General features: G+C 58.0%; 2 protein-coding genes across 5 annotated transcripts; both read left to right on the forward strand.

Annotated features, from left to right (window-relative positions):
* Positions 1-3,759: 3,759 nt before the first annotated feature.
* PPM1J (protein phosphatase, Mg2+/Mn2+ dependent 1J) lies at positions 3,760-10,932 on the forward strand. Its single transcript, XM_071768793.1, has 10 exons — positions 3,760-4,013; positions 5,193-5,319; positions 5,760-6,083; positions 6,240-6,352; positions 6,663-6,747; positions 8,194-8,312; positions 8,521-8,584; positions 8,750-8,857; positions 9,017-9,168; positions 9,319-10,932. Exons 1-10 carry the CDS (start codon positions 3,775-3,777, stop codon positions 9,464-9,466), a joined length of 1,479 nt encoding a protein of 492 aa, XP_071624894.1. The 5' UTR covers positions 3,760-3,774; the 3' UTR covers positions 9,467-10,932.
* Positions 10,933-11,947: 1,015 nt separating this feature from the next.
* RHOC (ras homolog family member C) lies at positions 11,948-20,017 on the forward strand. 4 transcript variants are annotated; one of them, XM_071768800.1, is made up of 7 exons: positions 11,948-12,086; positions 13,174-13,246; positions 13,348-13,445; positions 18,230-18,387; positions 18,578-18,698; positions 19,014-19,144; positions 19,317-20,017. In XM_071768800.1, exons 3-7 carry the CDS (start codon positions 13,424-13,426, stop codon positions 19,488-19,490), a joined length of 606 nt encoding a protein of 201 aa, XP_071624901.1. In that variant the 5' UTR covers positions 11,948-12,086; positions 13,174-13,246; positions 13,348-13,423; the 3' UTR covers positions 19,491-20,017. The 4 variants fall into 4 exon arrangements, with proteins under 4 accessions (XP_071624901.1, XP_071624900.1, XP_071624902.1 ...); XM_071768799.1 differs by having other exon boundaries at positions 13,174-13,445; XM_071768801.1 differs by lacking the exon at positions 13,348-13,445.
* The last annotated feature ends 83 nt before the right edge of the window (positions 20,018-20,100 follow it).

Consider the following 20,100-nt stretch of genomic DNA (forward strand, 5'->3'; position numbering starts at 1 on the left):
TCTTAGTATCTGTAAGAAGGCAAACCTGGCAAGGAAAGAAACTGCACTAGGAAATGGTAGTGATGAATACTCCTGCTACCATGTAAGGAATCATTTTCCCGTGCCTGGGTGGTTGTCGACACACCTGAACCCTCTGTACTCTCTAGATGACCAATCTGCTTTTTTTGGGAAGAAAACTCAGGTTTAGACAAGGTCTTGGATTAGATGGTTACTCTGAGGCAGGTGGGCACAGCAGACTAGTCCTGCTCAGGGTCCTTGCATCCTCTGGGATGAAAACCAAAAAATAAAACCCCCAAAGGCTCCATAAATTCCCATTAGCCTTATTGTCACACATTTATGATTGTCCTTCTGTATTTCTACTGTCAGGTGGTGCTGTATGAGTCATGAAGCCTTTGAAAGCAGAATTTAGGATGCAGATCCCTGGGGAGATGTGGGAGTTGGGGAAGCAGCAGAGAGGGAAAAGCCAAATGACCCCAGATTCATCTGCCCACCTTCCCCCCCAGCAGGGAGGGCTGAGGGAAAATGCCTGCAGAAAATCAGCATCGGGTCCTCTGGTGTGAGAAACAACCACAGTAACCTGAGAAAAGGCACAGACCCCGAGCTGCTCCAGAGGCTTTTCTGCACTCGAGCGGGAGCAGACAGCATCGAGATGTGTGGTTGCAATCAAATTATCCCTTAAAAGAAACAACAATAAATTCTGAACTTCCCAATTACAGGGGACAGGCAAACCTTGGAAACCATTAGGAGCTGCTTCTTCTGCTGATGAATTATCCCGAGTGCACAGAGCTATTTGCTGAGCTTCACTGTATTACACTAATTATAAATTAATATATTGCTCATTACATGGTAAAGCTGTGCAGTCAACTAATGCACTACTGCAAAGAGCCTATTTTAAAACATCCTCTGGTACTTCTATGAGCTAGATGCTTAATTTATTTCTGTTCTGTCTTAAATGCCACCAACATGTCATTCTTTCAAAAGAAATATCCCTGGCTTCATTCTTCCTCCTTTGGTGAGCTCCCGGCCTTGTGCCCGGGCAGGGAGAGACACGGGGTGAGGTGGGGGCACCGAAAAGCCCCGGTATCCCGGGCACAGGATGGGATGGGGCAAGGGCAGAGCCGCTGACATCCGAACTGGCCACTGAGTGGCACTGGCATGCCCGTGGTCTGACCCGGTCTGTAACTCCATCCCCAGGCAGCCTTGTGAAGGGCATCATCAGCCTCGCAGCCAAGAGGAAAATCCCCATTGCACTGGCAGGTGGGATGAATGGTGGGAAGTGGAGGTCTCTTTCTTGGAAACAGCTACCAGCGTGGTATTGTTTCAGGGAGTGTGCTTGCAGTGTGTTTTTATGTCAATCCATTCTTTCTGTGCTTGGCACAGAGGAAACAACAAACGTGGAATAGGATCAGCATCATGCAGAAATCGTTCTGGGAACTGCCTTTTCCTTCTTTTCAAGGAAAGCATCCTGGTGACTCAGCAGAACAGAGCGGACTGGCAGCCCTACAAGAGGAGACAAACATCCCATGGAGAATCCGGTGATTTTCAACCTTAATAACAAAAGGATATTGCACTCGTGGTATTTGAGAAACTCCTTGCCCCGTCTTCCCCTGCGTGACCCTCAGCAGGAGAGAAATGCCACAACTGGGAAGGCATCTGCAGCAGGGAGAGAGGAGCCAAGGTTGCTGGAGAGGAACCAGAGGGGTGGTGGCCTCTGGACCACCTCTCCCCTGCCCACCCCGGCTCCCGGCCGTGCTGGGGCAGCACCACGGGGCCTCCCGCGTGGGAGCAGCTTCTGGAGAGCTGGACTGAGCTGGAAAAGCCAGGGAACTCTGAAACCACTTGTACTTGGCTACTCCCGAGGCACTTGGACTTTCACCCTCGCCACCCCGCATGACAGAGGGGGCTGCCAGCCCCTTCCCCCCCGTACCCAGCAGTTCCTGCCCGGGCGGTCCCTGAGGATGGGGACAGCGAGGGAGACGCGCCGTCGGGACGGGACGGGACGGGACGGGACGGGACGGGACGGGACGGGGCTGTGTCGCGGGCTGTGTCGCCATCCAGCGCCTCCTCGGCTCCCTGCAGCGTTCCCGGGCAGACCCCGGCCTGGGACCAAGGGGGGACGGACGGCAGCGGTGCTGGGGTAGCAGCGAGGGGATGGAGGAGGGACAGGGGGCGACTGAAGCCCACCCCGAAGCACAAGGCCACACAGCTCCTGTGGGGAGGCAGAGGAACAAAAGCCCGGAGCTGGAGGGTGTTCTTACCTGGGCAGCTCGGGGCTGGCAGCAGTTGTGGAGGGGCTCAGGGATCTCTACAACACATGATACAAAGCTTTGGCTTGCACGAGATGTAAGGAAGAAACATACACAGCCCTGCTATATACATTGTTTATTCCCCTGTATATATGCAAAGAAAATCTATACTGCTAATGCAAAGAGCTACCGGTCAGAGCCTTTTCTTGCTCCCTTCCCCTCAGACTTGCAGCACCCACTCTTGGGGAGCAGGGACATTTTTATTGGGGAACACTTTAATTGCAGCCAAGCCCCAGCTGGGACACCCAGGTGAGCAGTGGGTGCAAAGCAGGACAGAAAAAGAGTGAGCTGCTTCAAGGAGGGGTGTGCGAGGGGATATGGTAGTGTCATGACCTTAAAAATGCAGCATGTCAAATAGCTTAAAGCTGGGGGTTAGAAGATGGGACAAGAGAAAGTACTGAATAAATTGTCAGTGGCCTGGTACAGTAAGGAGAGCTCTGGCTGAAGGAGAAGGCAGCTAAACCATGGCAGGCTCCAGAGCTGGCAACGAGAGCACAGATCTGACCTTGCAGCACAGAAGCCCTGCGTGGGAAGGAGTAAATGATTCCTCTGGGGAGCTGAGAGCACTGGGGAACACAAGTCTTGGGAAATAGCCTCGTTTTTACTTTACACTAGACAAATACTGTGGTTTTTTCAGCAGTTTTTTGTTTGTCGGTTTTTAAATTTTTTTTTTTTTCTTCATAAGAGGTGCTGGGGTTGGGCTGTGCCAGTGACTGTTCAAACTGCCAGATCTTCCCCTCCCAGCCAGTGGGAATGTGTTGTTCTGGGTCAGCCAAATCCGCATCCTGATCAGTGCTGGAGTGCAGCAGCCTGGGTGGGAGGGACAGGTTCAGCTCAGGCCTATCAACATAATTCCTCGCTCCTCCTCAGGCCGGCTGATTATTAATAGCCTGGCATGGCTGCGAGTGGGCTGGGTTTCCAGCGGAGGGTGACAAAGCACCTGCCGCTGGAATGGGATGTGGGAGCAGAGAAGGTGGCTCTGCTGGAATCCTGGGAAGATCCAGGCAGGACCCCGTCTGCCGGAGCAGCTGGGAGGGGAACAGCTACTGGTGGGCAGGGTGACCCCGGCTCTCTTGCAGACTCAGGTCCCTGTTTTCCCTCAGCCGGTAAAGGACTTTCCCAGAGCCGGTCCTCGCGGGCCGCGGCTCCGGTTCGTCCCCTCAGGCCGGGCTGACGGTCCCCACCGGAGCCCCCGCTGCCCTTCGGGAGACGCCGGTACGTGCTGTTCCCCCGGTACGGGTTGTCCCCCCGGTATGGGTTGTCCCCCCGGTACGGGCTCACGCTCCGATGGGGCTGGGCGCCGAGACGCCGGGAGCGTCCCGGCTCCGCTCCGGATGCCCGCGGGGGGATGCGCTGAGCGACCCCCCCACTCCATCCCCTCCCCGGCGGGGCGGGACCCGGGGCGGAGCGGCGGACAGGGCCGGGCCGGGCTTGGGGGCTTTGTGGGCCGGGCTGGGGGGGGCTCGGGATGCTGCTGCGGGTGCGCGCCGCCCTGGGGCAGCTGGCGGCGGGGCTGGGGGCGGGTGGGCAGCCCCCCGCAGAGCCCCGGGGCGGCGGGGCCGGTTCGGCGGGAGGTTCGTTCTGCCGACCGGCCTTCCTCCAGCTCAGCCCCGAGGAGCTCCGCCGCGCCGACGACCACGCGGGCCGGGCGGTGCAGAGCCCCCGCGACGGCCGCCGCCGCCTGCCCTGGAGCACGGGCTACGCCGAGTGAGCGGGGCCGGGGAGCGGGGCGGGGGCCTCGGAACCGGGACGGTGTGGGGAGCGGTCCCTCGGAGCGGGGCGGGGGTCTCTCGGGGTGGGGGTCCCTCAGGCCCGGGGTCTCCGCCGCCGGACGCTATAGGCAGGGGATTTGCATCCAGGGGAGGGGGGGGGGCCCGCGCTCGGTACCGGAGCGTGACCCATCCCTGGAGTTGTGCAAGGCCAGGTTGGATGGGGTTTGGAGCAAGCTGGGCCGGTGGAAGGTGTCCCTGCCCATGGCAGGGGGTGGCAGTAGAGGATCTTTGAGGTCCCTTCCAACCTAAACCAGTCTGTGACCCTGAGGAGCGAAACTGGGTCGCAGGCAGCCGGCGTGAGCACAGATCGAGAGTTTGCTCTTTAAATGTCCGCTGCTGGGAAAGCCGTCAGCGTGGGTTTATCCTCTTACCCATCCCTGAGGCTTTCAAGCTCTTCTTTTTTTTTGGTTTTGTTTTGTTTTCCGGGCTTATCTGCACAATACCCGGTGTCACTGATGGGGAACTGACACTGAGGGGTGAAGGGACTGCTGCAGGACTCAGGGGAGGAGGGAATTGAGGGTGTCTTGGGAGTGGTACCTGATTTCGACTTCCCCTTCAAAGGGCCTGATTCTCATTTTACTCACGGCCCCTTTCACCCTTAGCAGAGGGCAGGTGGGGAAGGTTCTGAAGGCTGCTCTGCCGCTCGGAGCTCTCCATCCGTCCACTCCCACATCCCTTGCTCAAGCTGATCTCCCTGATACCCGAGGGAGACAGTGTTAATTTGCTCCAAGAGATACCAGGGTGGAAGCATCAAGATGAAAAAACACCCAAAGCAAAACCCACCCTCTGTTGAGAAGTAAAACTTCTCTTCTGTCTCTCACGACTTCTTTCTACAAACCACATGAAGTCTGTGCCCAAGGAACTTGTCCTGTCATGCGTGTTTGCAGCTTCCTGCTGTGAGCTGGTTTTGCAGTTTAGACCTGAGGTCTGCTGTGCCAGCACAGGCTGTGAAAAGTTAAAGTGAATCTGCTGCTGCCCCAGACAGGGCAGGAGCACTGCTGAGAGCATCCCTGGGGACACAAATGAGGGTTATGGGGATGAGGTGCTGTGGGGTGACCTCCGATGGAGCAGGGTGTGGAAGAAAGAGCCTTTACACCTTGTTTCTTCCCGGCAGGGTGATAAATGCAGGGAAGAGCCAGCACAATGAGGACCAGGCATGCTGCGAGGTGGTGTGTGTGGAGAGGAGGCCCAGCCCAAGGGGCCGGCTGCTGTCCCGGGAAGGTGCTGGGGAGCTGGATGGGGTGAGAGCCAGCAGGAGTGGGCAGGAACACCACAGGGAGGGACACGAGATGGTACAGAGTGGTGTGTACAGACTGCTGCCTCCCTGGGGATTCCCTGGGGTCCCAGACCAGCTGCTTCTGAATCATCCTTGCTGGCCCACAAGCCCTAGTGGGCTGTGGAGGCGGCTGCCATGCTGGCCCCATGGTGCCTCCCTTTCAGAGGAGCTGACTGCCAGGGCTGTGCTGCTGACAGCACGAGGTGTCTGACGCAGGGCTGGGCTCCAGCCAGGGACCAGCCATGTCCAGACACCCTTGACCAGCTGCCCATGATGGGCTGGGGCCTGCAAGACAGAGGCAAAGCCCTGTGTCACTGTCCTCAGCTGGTGACCCCAGCTGCTCCAAATTCCCCATCCCATCTGCTTCCTCGCAGCCTGGCTGAACCTGCCTGTCTCTCCCTGCAGGGCAGGAAGGGTTTTTACTTCCACTACTGGGCCCTGTTTGATGGCCATGCGGGCAGTGGTGCTGCTGTCATGGCATCCCAGAGGCTCCACCTGCACATCTGTGAGCAGCTCCGTGACCTCGTGGATATCCTGCAGGACCCCTCTCCACCTCCCATCTGCCTCCCACCTGACCCGAGGGCTGGCCCTGCAGAGCCCAGCAGGATGTCCCTTCCTGAGGATGATGGGGAGGTCCCCAGTGATGCTGTGCCACGATTTCACCTGGAGAAAGTGGTTTCTCATGAGAGCTTGGTGATCGGAGCCATCGAGAATGCCTTTAAGCACATGGTGAGTGACCCCTCACCCATGGGGACCCCCAGGTGTTGTTGGGCAGCATCTCTTTGCTGTCTGTGTCAGTGCTGGCTTCTCCCCCCTGGCACAAGGCAGCTCTGCTCACTGCTGTGGGCTCACCTGCCCTTCCTGAGACCCTCTCTGTCTCCCCAGGATGAGCAGATCGAGCGGGAGAGGGTCTCCCAGCGCCTGTCTGGGGGCTGCTGTGCCCTGGCTGCCGTCTACCTCATGGGCAAGTTCTACGTGGCCAATGCTGGTGACAGCAGGTACAGCCCCCCTGGGGACCCCCACCCTTGGCCCGGTGATGGGGGAGCAGCTGGTGGTGAAGGGTGGTGCTTGGAGGAGCACCCAGCTCCATCCCTGACCCCAAGCTGTGCCAGGCAAGCAGGACCAGGCAGGGGCATTCACTACCTTTGTGCTGCTCTTTTTCTAACCATATTCTGTCCCTTGGTTTGCTCTTCTTCATCCCCCCACCCCATGCTTTTCCTCCATTTTCTCTTCCTCCCCACCCGTTCTCATGTCCAAGGACCCTGCCTCCTCTCCTCTCTAATTTCATCCTTCCATGTTTCATTGCAGGGCCATTATCATCCGTAACGGGGAAATCATTCCAATGTCCAGGGAGTTTACTCCAGAGACAGAGAGGCAGAGGCTGCAGTTTTTAGTAAGAAAGACCTTTTTTCTAACCCCATACCCACTGAATCACCTCCTGGCCCCTTCGCAGCCTCCCCCCCCTGCAACCGGACAGTGGGGCTGAGGACAGCCCCAGGGCTGGGACCTGCTGATGGGTTTTATCCCTCCAGCCAGCTCGTTGGGCTGGGCAGAGGTGTCTGGGGTGCAGGGAGTTGCCCCTGCTCATCTCCTGGCTGGTGGAGCCCTGGTTGCTGCAGGGCCACGGCGAGGGGCTGTGCCTGCCAGCCCGGCCAGGACCGGGAGCCCTGGGCTCTCAGTATGGGGCTGCTTTGGTGTGGTTACAGCCAGTTCTGTCCATCTGGTCCTACTCCTGCCCAGGGAACAGGCAGCATCACCCTCCTGCTGCAGGGGGGGGACTCCAGGCTGGCTGGAGGGGTGACCCACACCCTGCTCCCTCCTGCAGCCCTGGGGGTGCAGCTCCCACCCTGGTCCCAGGCTCCTCCCTGGGGAGGTCGGGAGCTGAAGTGTGCCAGCGGGTTTCCAGCTTTCTGCCTAAAGCTCCATCTCCTGCCTGGCCTGGGCAAAGCTCTGTGCCACACAGGAAGACTTTTGAAGGTTATAAAGACCTCTCTGACGGCAGCTCCGAGGAGGAGGCGTTTGTGTTGGAGGAGGTCTTGCTAGATGCGATTTCCTGGCTTGCAGCGTACTTGGAAAAACACTGAGACCTTTTTCCTTGGGTCTATTTTTGAATGACCGAGAGGAGGAAGCTGTTGTGAGCGGGATCCTCTGCAGCCAGCTGCCAGGGGCAGGGCCAGGCAGACGCTTGCTCTGCTCCATGATGCCCAGGTTGTGATCAGAGCCCCGCAGAGCGGGATGGGGCTCTCCACACCTCTGCACCAAGAGCTTTTCTCCTTCCTTCCTTTCAGCTCTTTCTTTCCTCACCTGCATTTTCCATCGCTGTCCCTATTTCCAGTCCCCTGCATGCTGGGATGCTCGGGGCTGCTGGTGACCTCATGGGTGGGCTCTGTGCTTCTCCTCAGGGACACATTTTCTGAGCAGAGCCATCAGCTCTTTCCCTCAGGCGAGTGCCATGCCCTTTGCTGAGCCTGGGGCCCCAGGAGCTTTGCAGTTCTGACTCCCTCCTGGGCAAATTCCAGCTTCTCCTGGAATTTGCTGGGGTTTGATCCCTTTTGGGCTCCCTATTTCCACAAACTCTTCCATGCAAAAGCTGGGTGGAAGCATGCCTGTGCCCAGCTCTTGCCTTCCCTCTGGGCATAGCAGAGATGGTTTGAAGCTGCTTCTACTGTTGGAGTTGCAGCAGAACAGCTGATGTTATCCCCACCATGAAACACCCGAGCTGAGGTCCCAGCAGGGTGGTGGGTGCTGTGCCATGGTGGTGGTGCTCAGAGAGGTGCTGCAGGTGCAGATCCCTCTCTCTTGGCCCCACAGCTGAGCTGCTGCTCCATCCATCCCGCAGGCATTCCTGAGGCCCGAGCTGCTGGGGAAGGAGTTCACGCACCTCGAGTTCCCCCGCAGGATCCACCCCAAGGAACTGGGGAAGAAGATGCTGTACCGAGACCAGAGCATGAGTGGATGGTAACCCCCCAGCTGGGGCCGTGACGAGGGGCTGGGGTCCCACTGTGTGGTTCCAGCATCCCCTCCTGGGGGTGGGGGGGCTGTGGCACGTCGGATACCAGGTCCTGGAGGGGCCTTATCCCAGGGAATGCTGTGTTCCAAGTGGGCAGGGGGGAGGTGCTGGAAGCCTTCACCCTCTGACACCTTCACTCTGGTTTATTTTAACCAGGGCTTACAAAAAGATAGAAGAGGATGATCTGAAGTTTCCACTTGTCTACGGGGAAGGCAAAAAGGTGAAGTGCTGTGGCAGGAGCTAAGTAGGGATCACTTCCCCCTTTTGTCAGGGGTTCCAGTCTGTTTTTCCTAACGCTGGGACTGCTCCAATGCCAGTGATTCTCAGCTGGGAATGGAGGTGGAGGTGAAGTTTAAAGTTTTCTCTTGATTTCACCATTCTCCAGGCACGGGCAATGGCCACAATTGGGGTTACACGGGGCCTGGGAGACCACGACCTCAAGGTGTTCAGCTCCAACATCCACATCAAGCCTTTCCTGTCCTGCTTCCCAGAGGTGAGCCTGGCTGCTGGCTGCTCCTGCCCGGGGGTTCAGGGTGCCCAGATCCGTGGTTATTCCCAGTACAACAGGTCAGGGCAGCTCCAGTGCTCAGCTGACTGGGCCTCCTCTGCCTCTCTGCCCCTCACCCTCACCTCTTGCTCTGTTCCTTCCCAGGTCAGGGTTTATGACCTCACGCAGTACGAGCACTGCCCTGATGATGTTCTGGTCTTGGGCACTGATGGGCTCTGGGATGTCACCAATGACAAGGAGGTGGCCAGCACAGTGATGGAGGTGCTGACGAACTATGAGCCCAACGACCCATGCAGGTGAGCTGTGCAATTCTCTCCTGGTCCCTTTCTGCACCTTGAGCCATTCCAGCTTCTCCTTCCTTGCTGAAGACTGCAGGATGCTCTACCTGGGATCCTGCAGGGTCTGGAGTCCTTGCTGAGCTGTGCTGAGCTGTGCTGTGCCCCCAGGTACACCATGGTGGCCCAGGAGCTGGTGGTCCGGTCCCGGGGGGTGCTGAAGCAGCGGGGCTGGCGGATGGCAAATGACAAGCTGGGCTCTGGTGATGACATCTCTGTCTTTGTGATCCCTCTGGGTGGCCCAGGCAACTACACATGATCTTGGGGCAGCAGGGCTCAGCATGTCTGGACAGGGATGAGAGGGACTCTGGTGCTGCCTCGGGGCCACCTCTCCCCCCAGCACTTGTTTGCTGAGCCAGCCACAAGAAACCTGGAGCCTGTCTGTGCCCCTGCTCTGAGCATCCTCCTCCACCTGCTGCATCACAGCCCCTGTTGGAGATGGACAGAGAGTGGGGACTGGCATCCAGGCCTCTGTTGCTGTGAAAGCCTAGACCTCCCCCCCCTGGATTCTCATTGCTTTTCACCTCTCCCTGGGCCTGGGTGCACTGGTTCCAGCAGCGTGCAGCAGCCACTGAGCTGGTGGGGCACGAGTACCTGGAGAAGCCTGTGCCTACTGCTGCAGTCATCTCTCCCTCTGCACTGTGACACTTGCATCAGGGACAGTGAATCTGCTGTGGGGCTGGGCTGGGCTGTGGCAGGGGTTCAGCTCTGCTGGCAGCTGGGCAATGCTCAGCACAGCAGAAGTTGGGTGGTGGGTGGTGTGTGAGCCCTACAACTGACATCTCAGCTCTGCACTCACCCTCTCTGGCCCCCCACGCCTTTGTCCCAGCCACGTACCTTGTCTGAGCCTCTGGTCTGGAAGAACAGAGTGGTGCTGAGTTCCTGCAGTGCACCCAGAGCCCCAGGAAGGATCAAGCTATTGCACTTGCAGTGGCTGTGCCACGCGTTCTGCCCCCACCCTTCTTCCTGCCTTGGATCACTGCTGTGTTTCTGGAGCCAATTATTTATTATTAACTGGAGAGCTGAGCTGGAAAATGTCTAAATCCTTTCTTGGTGTGGTCAGTCAGTATGAATATATGTCTATATTTTTGAGTGGTTCTAAGTTGGCAGCAGCTGCACACAGAGCAGCAGCCCTATTCAGCCAAGCTTAACAGCTTAAATGTGCTGCATGGATCTGCTTAGCAGAGTGCTGGGTACTCAAATAAAAGCAGCTTGGTTGTGGCTGGGGCAGGGGGGAAAGACAACTCCCTCCTTTTCCTTACTAATCTCATAGTGCTGAGCAGAGCTGTTGCAGCAGTTGATCTCTGCTCGGGGGCTTATTTTGCATCACACAAATCTCTCGCCTGGAGGATGTGTTTCCTGAGCCTCTGCAGAGTGTTGCTTCCCCCCCCAAATATACTGAGGAATAGTCCCATCCTGGCAGCGTGGTGATGGGGATTGCTGGGCCATGGTCCCTTGGTTTGGAAAGGCTCAGTGGCACCAGTTGTTCATGTCCTGCTGCCACTGGGTGCAGCCAGCTCTTGTCAAGTGTCACCTCTGCTGTATGTTTGTCTCTTATAATCAGTGAGATGTAAATTAACGGGGTGCACTTAATAGGAAGTGAAAGTTATCCAGCAAGATTTTAAACTTGACATCTGTGCTGAAGGGAGTAGGGTGTGGTAGCATGGCTGGGAGCCTATCCTTGCATAGCACTGTGTGTTTAAATAAAGATTTTGCCACTCACAATCCCACTTCAGAGTCTTTCTTGCAGCTCTCCTGCAAATAAGACTTACCTAAAAGCCAATTAGCTCTGATTAATTTATGTAGGCGGGCTTGGTAGCAAATTGGTACAAACAGAGCCATGTGAGCTGGTGTCCCTCTGCCCTTGGCATTGCCCAGACCCCAGAGAGCATCCCTCCCTCCCTTGCCCACAGGGAGTGAGAACCTTTGCAGTGCTGCCCGGGGGCTGGCAGGGGGTTCACAGCTCCCGGGGGTCCGTGTCTGTGCTGGAGGGGCAGGACCCTGCTCTGGGAGCTCGGACATCCCAGCAGCAGCTCCCCCCTGCCCCTAGAGTGGGTTGTCTGCTGGAAGTGAAGTGTCCCTGCTGTCCCACGCCCCCCTGACTGCCACCCGGGACCCCTGGTGCTCCTGATGCTCGCACACGTTTCCCCCACACCCCCAGTTCCCCCCACAGCTGTTTGCACCGCCCCGTACCCCTGGCACGATGCTCTTCGTGCTGGTGGCTGACAACTACCTCTGCTTTTCCAGGTCACAGCCTGGGAGCTGCTGGATGAGGCAAGCAGGCAAAGGCTGCATTTAAAGCTTCCTCTGCGGTTCCCTTTTTTACTAAGGAAACATTTCCTTTGGAACCAGCTCCTGGCCTGGGGCTTGATAAATTAAGAAAAATTGTCTCGGAGACCTTAAAATAGCAGCAGTTTATGAGCCTGGGTCTGGGCCAGGACCCTGGGGCTGCCTTCCCCTGGCTGAGTGACAGCTCCTTAGCCCTGCTGCGGGGAGCAGTCCCCCCTCCCTGACTGCCCGTGATGGGGCTAGGGGAGCTAAAGACCCCGTCTGCAGCTCCGGGGACATCTCGGTGTGGCGGGGACATCACACCCTGGGAACAGCGCATGTCCGCTGCCCCCCCGCTGTGTCCGCAGGGTGGGACCCGGGACCGACCCGGGACCACCCCGGGGCGGATCCCCGGCTCATCCCCAGCGGCTGCTGCAGAGCGGAGGCTCTGGGGAGGGGCACGGCCCCTCGGCCGGGCTGGGCCGGGCCCACAGCGCTCCCGCTCCTCCCTCCGCGTCCGCCTCCGGACGGGGCGGTACCGCCCGAGCCGCGCTGCGAAGCCGGGACAGGGGCTGGGACCGGGAGCGGGACCAGGGCAGCGGCGGAGAGAGGTGCGGTCTGGGTTCGGCTGAGTTGGAGGCCTGGGGGGCTCCCCAGCGGCGGGGGCACTGCTGGGGTGGGGGAGTCAGTGCTGGGGCGAGGGGGAGCAGGGGCTGCCGTCAGTGCTGTGGCCTGGGGTGTGGGGTCAGTGCTGAGCCGGGCACGGGGGGATGGACGCCCCTGTCAGGCTGGGTGGGCTCAGCGCAGAGGATGTGCCTGGGATGGGGTGGGGGTCTCTGGGCGTGGGGCAGGATTGGGTCAGCAGCCACCGCACCGTCGGGGGTGGCCATGGGCTGCGGGTCCCAACTCGCGGGTACCACCCAGTTGGGGGTCTCCGCTGCCCCCCCGTCAGGGACAGACCCGGGCCGGGCTGGGGTGAGAGCAGGGGGCTGCTCCCCCTCACACCCCGCTGTCTCTCCCCACGGCTCCCGCTCCAGCAAGCGTCCCCGTGCGCGGCTTTGCTCGCGGAGCTGCCGTTCTGTGTTTTCTTCAGAAAAAGGACAAAAGTTCCCTTTGCTTACTGCTGAGCTCATTTTTAAACGTTTATACTAGGGGGGCTTGTGGGGAGGAGAAATAATTGTGTAATGCTTTAGGAACAGGGGAGCATTCCAAAAGCATGACTACGCGGCCCTTTCCAGCACTAACAATCCTGCAGCCAAGTCCTCCCGCCGGCCGCCAACCCCCCTAAATCCTGCCCCAGCCTCTCGACCCCCCCGTCCGCTCCGGGTGTCTTGGCTGGGGGTGGGAGGACCCCGGTCGGGCAGCAGCGGTGTCACATCCCCAGCCAGGTCTGGTCAGGCTGTGAAGCTGGGGACAGGAGGTAGCAGCTTTGTCTGTCTGTACTTCACTGAGACCAGTTGCATTTTATTTTCATTTTGCCTTTTGGTGTCTGAACAGTTTCAGTTCTTGCTACAGGTAGTACAGGGAGGGACTTTCTGAGTGTTTAAATATGGAACCCATGTTTCTGAGAGCTACTGCTTCTCCAGGGCAACGTGTTGTTGGTTTTTTTGGGTTGTGGGTTGTTTTTTTTTTTGTTGTTGGTTGGTTTTGTGGGTTTTTTTTAAGTGGAAAATAAGCCAAGTCACTGTCTTCCAACAGGTTATCGGGAGCATTTAACCAGGCTCACCTCCTAACTTGCTGTTTGCACTGGAGAGGCGTATTGACATGAAAAGTAAGGAATGTATTAGCAAATATTGATCGGCCCTGGGGCAGCGACAGTCAGGCATTGCCCAAGTACAGGCATCTGCTGAGATTGTGGGATGTTATTTGAAGCTTTCAGCGAGACACTTGTACTGCTGTGAGCCTGGGAAGGCTGTCACTTCCGCGGGAGGTAAAATAAGAACATGGCATGATGTCCTTTGGAAAAGGAGGTAAGGGCAGGCAGTGTTTTCCCACAAAGCTCAAGCACTTGTGGTTCAAGCTTTGTTTAGGCTTTAAAATTCTTCTGTTCCAAGTCCCTTTCTCTGTTTTGCTTGTGGATGTTTTTGTGGATTTAGCAATGAAAACAAGCCAGCCTGGCTGCTCTGCTCCAGCTCTGGGTCTGGGCAGTTGCACTTTGGTGCTGTGCTGCAGCTTGCTGTGAGCCCGGGCTGCCTCCTCATGCCTGAAGAATAGCTTGCAATTTTAGAAAAAAAAAAGAAAAAAAAGTTAATATCTAAAACTGAAGCACTGAGTTTGAGCTCCTAAGTCTAAGTCTTGAGAGGGTCTCAGGCAGTGTCCCTGGGGTAAATGCAGGCACTTCCTTTATTTCTGGTAGTGGTGGCAGAGGGGCAGGGGGGGGCTCTGGGAGTGGGCGCCAGGACTGCTGGGGGCTGTGGGTCCTGCTCTGGGTGTCAGCAAGGGCTGAAGCCAGGTCTCCTCGGTGCTGCACAGGAATGTGCAGCTTGGCCTTCCCTGAGCATGAAATGGCAGATGCTGCAGTGCCAAAACCAGACCCACTTTGATCTGCTGTGACCCGCCCAGGAACTGGGAGCCTGAGTTCTGCCCTGGCCTTTGCGGTTCCCTTTGGCATTGCTGTTTGTTTCAAGCTGTTTTTGGAACTTTCTTCTGCATACGAGTCCCTCTGATACCCGAGACACTTGTCCTGTGCTACCTTGGCTGTGATTTAGATGTATCAGCAGATCAGGGTCCCCTGTCAGACTTCCATCTGGAAGCTGAGTCTCTTTTTCACTGCACCAGCTGTGCCAGGGAGTCCTCCCAGCTGCAGCCATCTCTGTTGGGAAGCATCGCTGCGGGGGGCTCAGCTGGGAGTGCCTGGGGAGGGGCCCTGTCCCTCTCTCATTCTACCCCCTGTGTCCCCTTCCTGTCACCTTAACTTGGGGGCAGCTGTGGCCCTGACTTTTTGGGGCTCCCTGCTCGTGTTGACTGAAGCTGTGGTGGGGCAGGAGGGAACCTCTCCTGGGGGTTGTGGAGGGAGGCACTCCCGTGCCCCCTGCCCCCTGGGCTCTGGCAGCCCCATGGTGGCCCGTGGCCATCAAAAGCGGCTCCTGTTTGCCCAGAGGCCTATCTCCGTGCCCTGTCCCCAAGTGCCCTCGCCTGGCGTGCTGTGGTGGTGGCAGCAGCCCTGTGCACACACACGGCCATGTTTAGAAGTGGAGACAGCGTGTCCTTGGCTGCTCTGGCCAGAGAACATTTTCTGTGTTCCCTACGAGTGCTCCGGGATGCCGCCGTACGGGCTGCGCAGCCTGAGCTGTCCTGGGCTTCTTTAAATGCTGTTCCCTGCCTCAGGGCTGTGGGAGCCTTGAGCTGCATCAGCCCAGCTCCTTCCTCGAGAGGAGTTAAATCCAAATAGTTCAACTTTAGTTTGTTAAGCTGCTGCAGTTTAGCGGAGCTGGAGACACAGCCGTGCCAGGAAGCTCTGGCTCTGTCCAGAGCAGTGGTTTTCCCCCGGTGGTTGTGTCGCAGTGCAGAGGGCTCCAGGCGGGTGATGTGGGGCTGGGGGTGGTGGACTGGTCGTTCCCTGCACCTTCAGTCCCAGGGGAGCAACCAGAGAGCTGCCGGGGCAGAGAGAGGTTTTCTGATCATCTGAGAGGCAAGGCAGAACAACAGCCCCAGCTCTGTTCTGCCGTCTCTGGTCCGTAAGATCACTGCACCAGTGCTGCCTGGGGGCTTCACTCTCCTCCTTGCTCCTCTCTGCCTTGTTGGTTCAGGACGAGGAGGTTTTGTTTGCAGTGGGATGTCTGCTGGGATCGGGAGCTGCGGGGATGCCCCTGCGGGGGGGCTGCTCCCCGCAAGGCTTCATCCCCACCCGCCCAGCCCTGCCCAGGCTTTGAGGTTGTGCCTCCAGCCAGGGCTGTGGGCAGAGCAGAAATTCAGCGGATTTTGCTGATGGGTGGTGTCATGGGTCCAGCCAGGGTGTGGCCCAGCTCTTGGGAATTTCTGCTTTAGAACAAAACCCCTCTGTTGGCTCAGGAGCTTGGGCCTCATCGAGGAGGTTCGCTGAAAGATTTCTGTCCCCAGTTGCAGTCCTTCTTCAAAGCATTAACGCCTTTCTCTGCCATTTCCTGAGATCCCCTAGCTGACACTGGATGATGGACACATCCTGCTGCCAGAGAAATTCCCCTTTTCCTGCTCAGCAGGAACTTCACATTTTGAGGCACAAAGCAGGGAAAGGCCAATAATGCAAGGGCTGTCCTGCAGCCCTGGCTGGTTTTATGGTGATAGCTTTTCAGAAGCTGCTTGGAGAGCAGAGTGGCTTAGTTTCACTTTGCAGTTTCTTGGCATGAAGGAGCTGCCAGCTCAGGGTCAGGCTGGTGCTGCCAGCATGGGCACTTTCCTTTGCTGGGATTCAGGATGGTTATTGCTCAGCAGAGTTTAAAATCTGCATTTCCATGGATGGTGTGGCTGTGTCCTTTTAATCATTTAGCCTGCTGGCAGTGGTAGTAAACTGTCCTCCTGAAACTGCCTCCATGTTTTCCACTCTCTTTTATCTACTCAGGATCTGGGAACAGCACAAGGTCCTTGGTGTTGGGCAGCCCAATCCCAGGGACTGGCTGAGGGTCACAGCTTCCCTTGAAGAGGTACTGGTCTCTCCCAAGCAGAGTGCCACCAGCATCTGGTGTTTGAGTTGGAGTTGGAGTTGTTGGAGTTGGAGTTGTTGGAGTTGGAGTTGTTGGAGTTGGAGTTTTGGAGTTGGAGCTGGAGTTGGAGTTGGAGTTGGTGTTGGTGTTGGTGTTGGTGTTGGTGTGGTGTTGCTGGCTGGCTTGGGGCAGGGGCATGGACTGGGCCAGCCCAGCTGGCCAGCCAGGAGCACAGTGCTCCCAGCCCACTCCCATTTGCACGCCAGCTCTGGATCAGTAACGGGCTATTTCTGGGCCACTCTTGTGAGTAATGGAATGAATCGTGCTGCGATGTTGGGTGGGGACAGTGCCTCTCTCTGCTGAATCACTGCGCGGCATCACGCTGGGCTCAGGCCCTGCTGAGGAGCTGTCCCAGGATGGGGTGGACACAGGGGGCCGTGGGAAGGAGTTCTGGGTGTGGTGATTCTCCTTGGTTTGGAGCTGCAATAGACTGGGCAGCTGCTGTGCTCCTGGCTGGGACAGCGTGTGGGCAGGGGGGCAGCGGAGGGGACGAGGGGTGCTCCAACACTCTGGTTGTTTGGGTTTGGGATCCAGTGTCTGCCAGGCCAGGCTGGGCACAGCCAGGACTCGGTGTCTGGGAGCAGGGCTGTTTGTGTCCCCGGGCACCTTCTGTTCCTTGTGCTGTAGATGTGTCTCCCGTGCCCTGGGGATAAGATAGCAGCGAGCCCCACGCTGCCTTTCTGCTTCCCCTGGGCTTTGAGATGCAGAGCCACACAGCAGCAGATCACATCCTGCTGTGGGCAAAGGAACTCCCTAAGTAAACAGGGAGTGTGCTGAACACCAAGGCTCCTGCTTGAGAAGTGTCTGGTCCCACTGGACACAGCTCTTTTTCCTCCCTCATCTCACCTTACAAGTGCCAGTTTACTGTGTTTATGTGACCCAAGATGCTTGTAACCTGCAAAGATCTGGGGCCATGGCAGGGTCTGGCCCGGATCTGGGTGAGACTACAAGGTCAGTTGGAAAGTTTAGTTTGTGAGAGCTGGGGTGGCACCTGAGGCTGCTCAGAGGTTTGTGTGACAACTCTGGGGACGTTTCCTCCAGGCAGGAGCTTAGTGGTGACTTGCTAAGGATGCAGAGGAGAGGAGCACTCTTCAGTCTGCTTTTGAAATGCAAGTCAGACACCAGTCTAATTTCTTAATCCTTCAGTTGCAGTTAATTATGATGCAGCCTTACTCGGGTTTTTTCTTTTCCTTCTTTTTATTTCAGAGAAGGGGGAGGATGGGATGGCCCCGGGAGAGGACAGGCGCCAGGCCTGCCTTGGGCTCGGTGGCTGTGCCCTGGTTCAATGTAAAGCCTCCCATGCAGCAGCCTCGGTGTGTGCACCCTCATTTCCCTTGCACCTCCCCAGTGCTTTAAGCACAAACTACCCCTTCCAGCTTGGCCGCTCTGGGCAGAGGGGTTCAGATGCCATGGCAGAGGTTTTGTGGCATAATCCCGGGCAATTCCCAGGCTCAGTTTTTGAAGCCCAGTGATGCAAAGGCACAGTTTTACTTGCAGGACTGCTGCATCCTCTTTCTCGGGGCAGAAAGCAGCCAGCTTTACAGTAGGGTTTTGGCTCAGTTTGCTGAGTGAAGGCTGGCAGCCTCTCCTGCCACTGGTGCCAGCGTCAGCTCTCAGGGGTTATGTGGCAAAGGCTCCTTTGTCAAACGGGCTGGGACCGGGCCAGTCTGGCACCTGGTGCTAGGCGTGAGGGTCGTGCTTGCCCAGCTTGGTGCATTCCTGGAGCTCAGTGGATTATTAGGGAGCTGATGAGTGTGCCCAGGTGAAGCCTGGAGTACAGTTCTGCCTTGAAGAATTTATAATCTGAAGTAAAACCAGTGGGTGTGTGTGACCCTGAGGCTGTCAGAAAAGCATTTGCCTGGGGTGGTAGCACAGCAGAAGCCCAGGGCAGGGGCTTGGATGTCTGAGGCACCAGGAGAGCCTCTGTCCTGGCTGCTCACCCTGGGCTGTGCCCTGTGCCTGGCACCTTCCTGGGCAGTGGTGTGGGAGGCTTTGTGGCACGGGGGTTCAGGAGGGGCCAGAAGTGAGGGCTGCTTGCAGCTGCTGTGTCCCACTCACCCACCCTGTCCCCACAGCCATGGCAGCCATCAGGAAGAAGTTGGTGATTGTGGGAGACGGCGCCTGCGGGAAGACGTGTCTGCTGATCGTGTTCAGCAAGGACCAGTTCCCCGAGGTCTATGTACCAACTGTGTTTGAGAACTACATCGCCGACATCGAGGTGGACGGGAAGCAGGTAGGGACTGCTGTGGGGTGCTGGAGCTGTTCCCATGCCCATGGGTTGGTGTGCGGGGCACTGCCGGGAAGCCCCGCGGCTCCGTTTCTGGGTCACCCTGAACCTGCCCCAGTTTGAGGAGGATAAACCTGCTCAGTCCTGGCCTGCTGAGCCTTCTGTGAGCTGCTGAGCCACGTCCCTCCCCTCCCAGGTGGAGCTGGCCCTGTGGGACACGGCAGGACAGGAGGACTACGACAGGCTGCGGCCCCTCTCCTACCCAGACACAGATGTTATCCTCATGTGCTTTTCTATCGACAGCCCGGATAGCCTCGGTAGGGACCAGGGAGTCTGGGGGGACCTGGGGCTCCTGCAGGACTGGGTGATGCTGCTAAACCCCCTGAGGTCTGGTAGGCCCCTGTGCCCACACCCTGGGGGATGCCAGTCACCCCTCCCACCCCATCTCCTGGCTGTGTGTGTGCTCCAGGATAACGCTGGGAACTTGCTGGCTTGGTGGGGGTGGTGGGAGAGGAGGGTGCTATGGGTGTGCTCTTCCCATGGGAAAAGCCCAGTGCTGGTTCCTGTGGCTGTGAGTGGGCTTGGGGGGAGAAGCCCCACAGCTAAGGGGGTTCCACACGTGCTCATTGCAGAGAACATCCCCGAGAAGTGGACCCCAGAGGTGAAGCACTTCTGCCCCAACGTGCCCATCATCCTGGTGGGGAACAAGAAGGACCTTCGGAACGACGAGCACACGCGACGGGAGTTGGCCAAGATGAAGCAGGTGTGGCAGCCCCCGTCCCACTGCCTCAGCTCCTCCCTGTGCCCCCTCCCGAGGGCTTCCCCTTCCCCTGCCAGGTCCTGGTGCTGGGGCTCGGGGACCTCAAGGGCAGTCCCTGTGCTTTTGCTGCTGTTTGCTAGCGATGGTTCTGATCCCTCCTTTTGATCCTTTCTAGGAGCCGGTGAAGCCGGAGGAGGGGAGGGACATGGCCAACAGGATCAATGCCTTTGGCTACCTCGAGTGCTCAGCCAAGACCAAAGAGGGTGTGCGGGAGGTGTTTGAGATGGCCACCCGGGCAGGGCTGCAGGTCCGGAAGAACAAGAAGCGCCGAGGCTGTCCCCTGCTGTGAGCCCAGACCCCCACACCCGTGGGAGGTGGCACACGGCCACAGCGGGACCTGCCCCAACCCCTCTGCACCAGAGCTGCCACCCGAGCCCCCAGGGTGTCCCTGCCGGGCTCCAGGGCCACGAGGAACCAGTGCCTTCAGTGCCCCCCACCCTCCACGGGCCGGGCATTTGCGTAGCTCCCCACATTGCCCTGTTTTGTACCAATCTCCCCTGGTTTTGCCTTTCCTGTGGGGATTGCTGTGGTGTTCACTTTGCCTCCCCAGCTCTGGGAGGTGCTGCTGGCTGGTCTGGGTTTGCTGGGCCCTGGGGTGCTCTGCCCACTCCCCGGCAGCTCTCACCAACCTCTGACAGGGACTCAGCCCCGTGGGCACAGAGCTGAGCTCAGCCACTGCCAGCAGCTCCTGGGACCCTCTGCCCAGCTCTGCCCCTGGTGCCTTCTTTGAGTCTGCATTGGTCATGGGCCTAGCACCAGTAAACTGAACTGCATAATCGGGAGAATAAATGCAAACTGGTATTTTGGTAATTGTAACTCTGCTTGTGTGGCATTCTTTGTGCCCCTGTGCTGGTCTGGGCTCTGTGCACTGCAGGGTGGGGGGATTGCTCAGCCCCCAG

Source organism: Heliangelus exortis, chromosome 25, assembly GCF_036169615.1.
Source record: "Heliangelus exortis chromosome 25, bHelExo1.hap1, whole genome shotgun sequence".
Classification (NCBI taxonomy): domain Eukaryota; kingdom Metazoa; phylum Chordata; class Aves; order Apodiformes; family Trochilidae; genus Heliangelus; species Heliangelus exortis.

Coding starts and splice junctions, on each gene's coding strand:
- PPM1J (XM_071768793.1), top strand. CDS start 3,775: ATGCTGCTGCGGGTGCGCGCCGCCCTGGGGCAGCTGGCGGCGGGGCTG. Junction 8,585..8,749: donor TCTACGGGGAAGGCAAAAAG/GTGAAGTGCTGT, acceptor ACCATTCTCCAG/GCACGGGCAATGGCCACAAT. Junction 8,858..9,016: donor TCCTGTCCTGCTTCCCAGAG/GTGAGCCTGGCT, acceptor GTTCCTTCCCAG/GTCAGGGTTTATGACCTCAC.
- RHOC (XM_071768799.1), top strand. CDS start 13,424: ATGATGTCCTTTGGAAAAGGAG. Junction 18,388..18,577: donor TCGAGGTGGACGGGAAGCAG/GTAGGGACTGCT, acceptor CTCCCCTCCCAG/GTGGAGCTGGCCCTGTGGGA. Junction 18,699..19,013: donor CGACAGCCCGGATAGCCTCG/GTAGGGACCAGG, acceptor TGCTCATTGCAG/AGAACATCCCCGAGAAGTGG.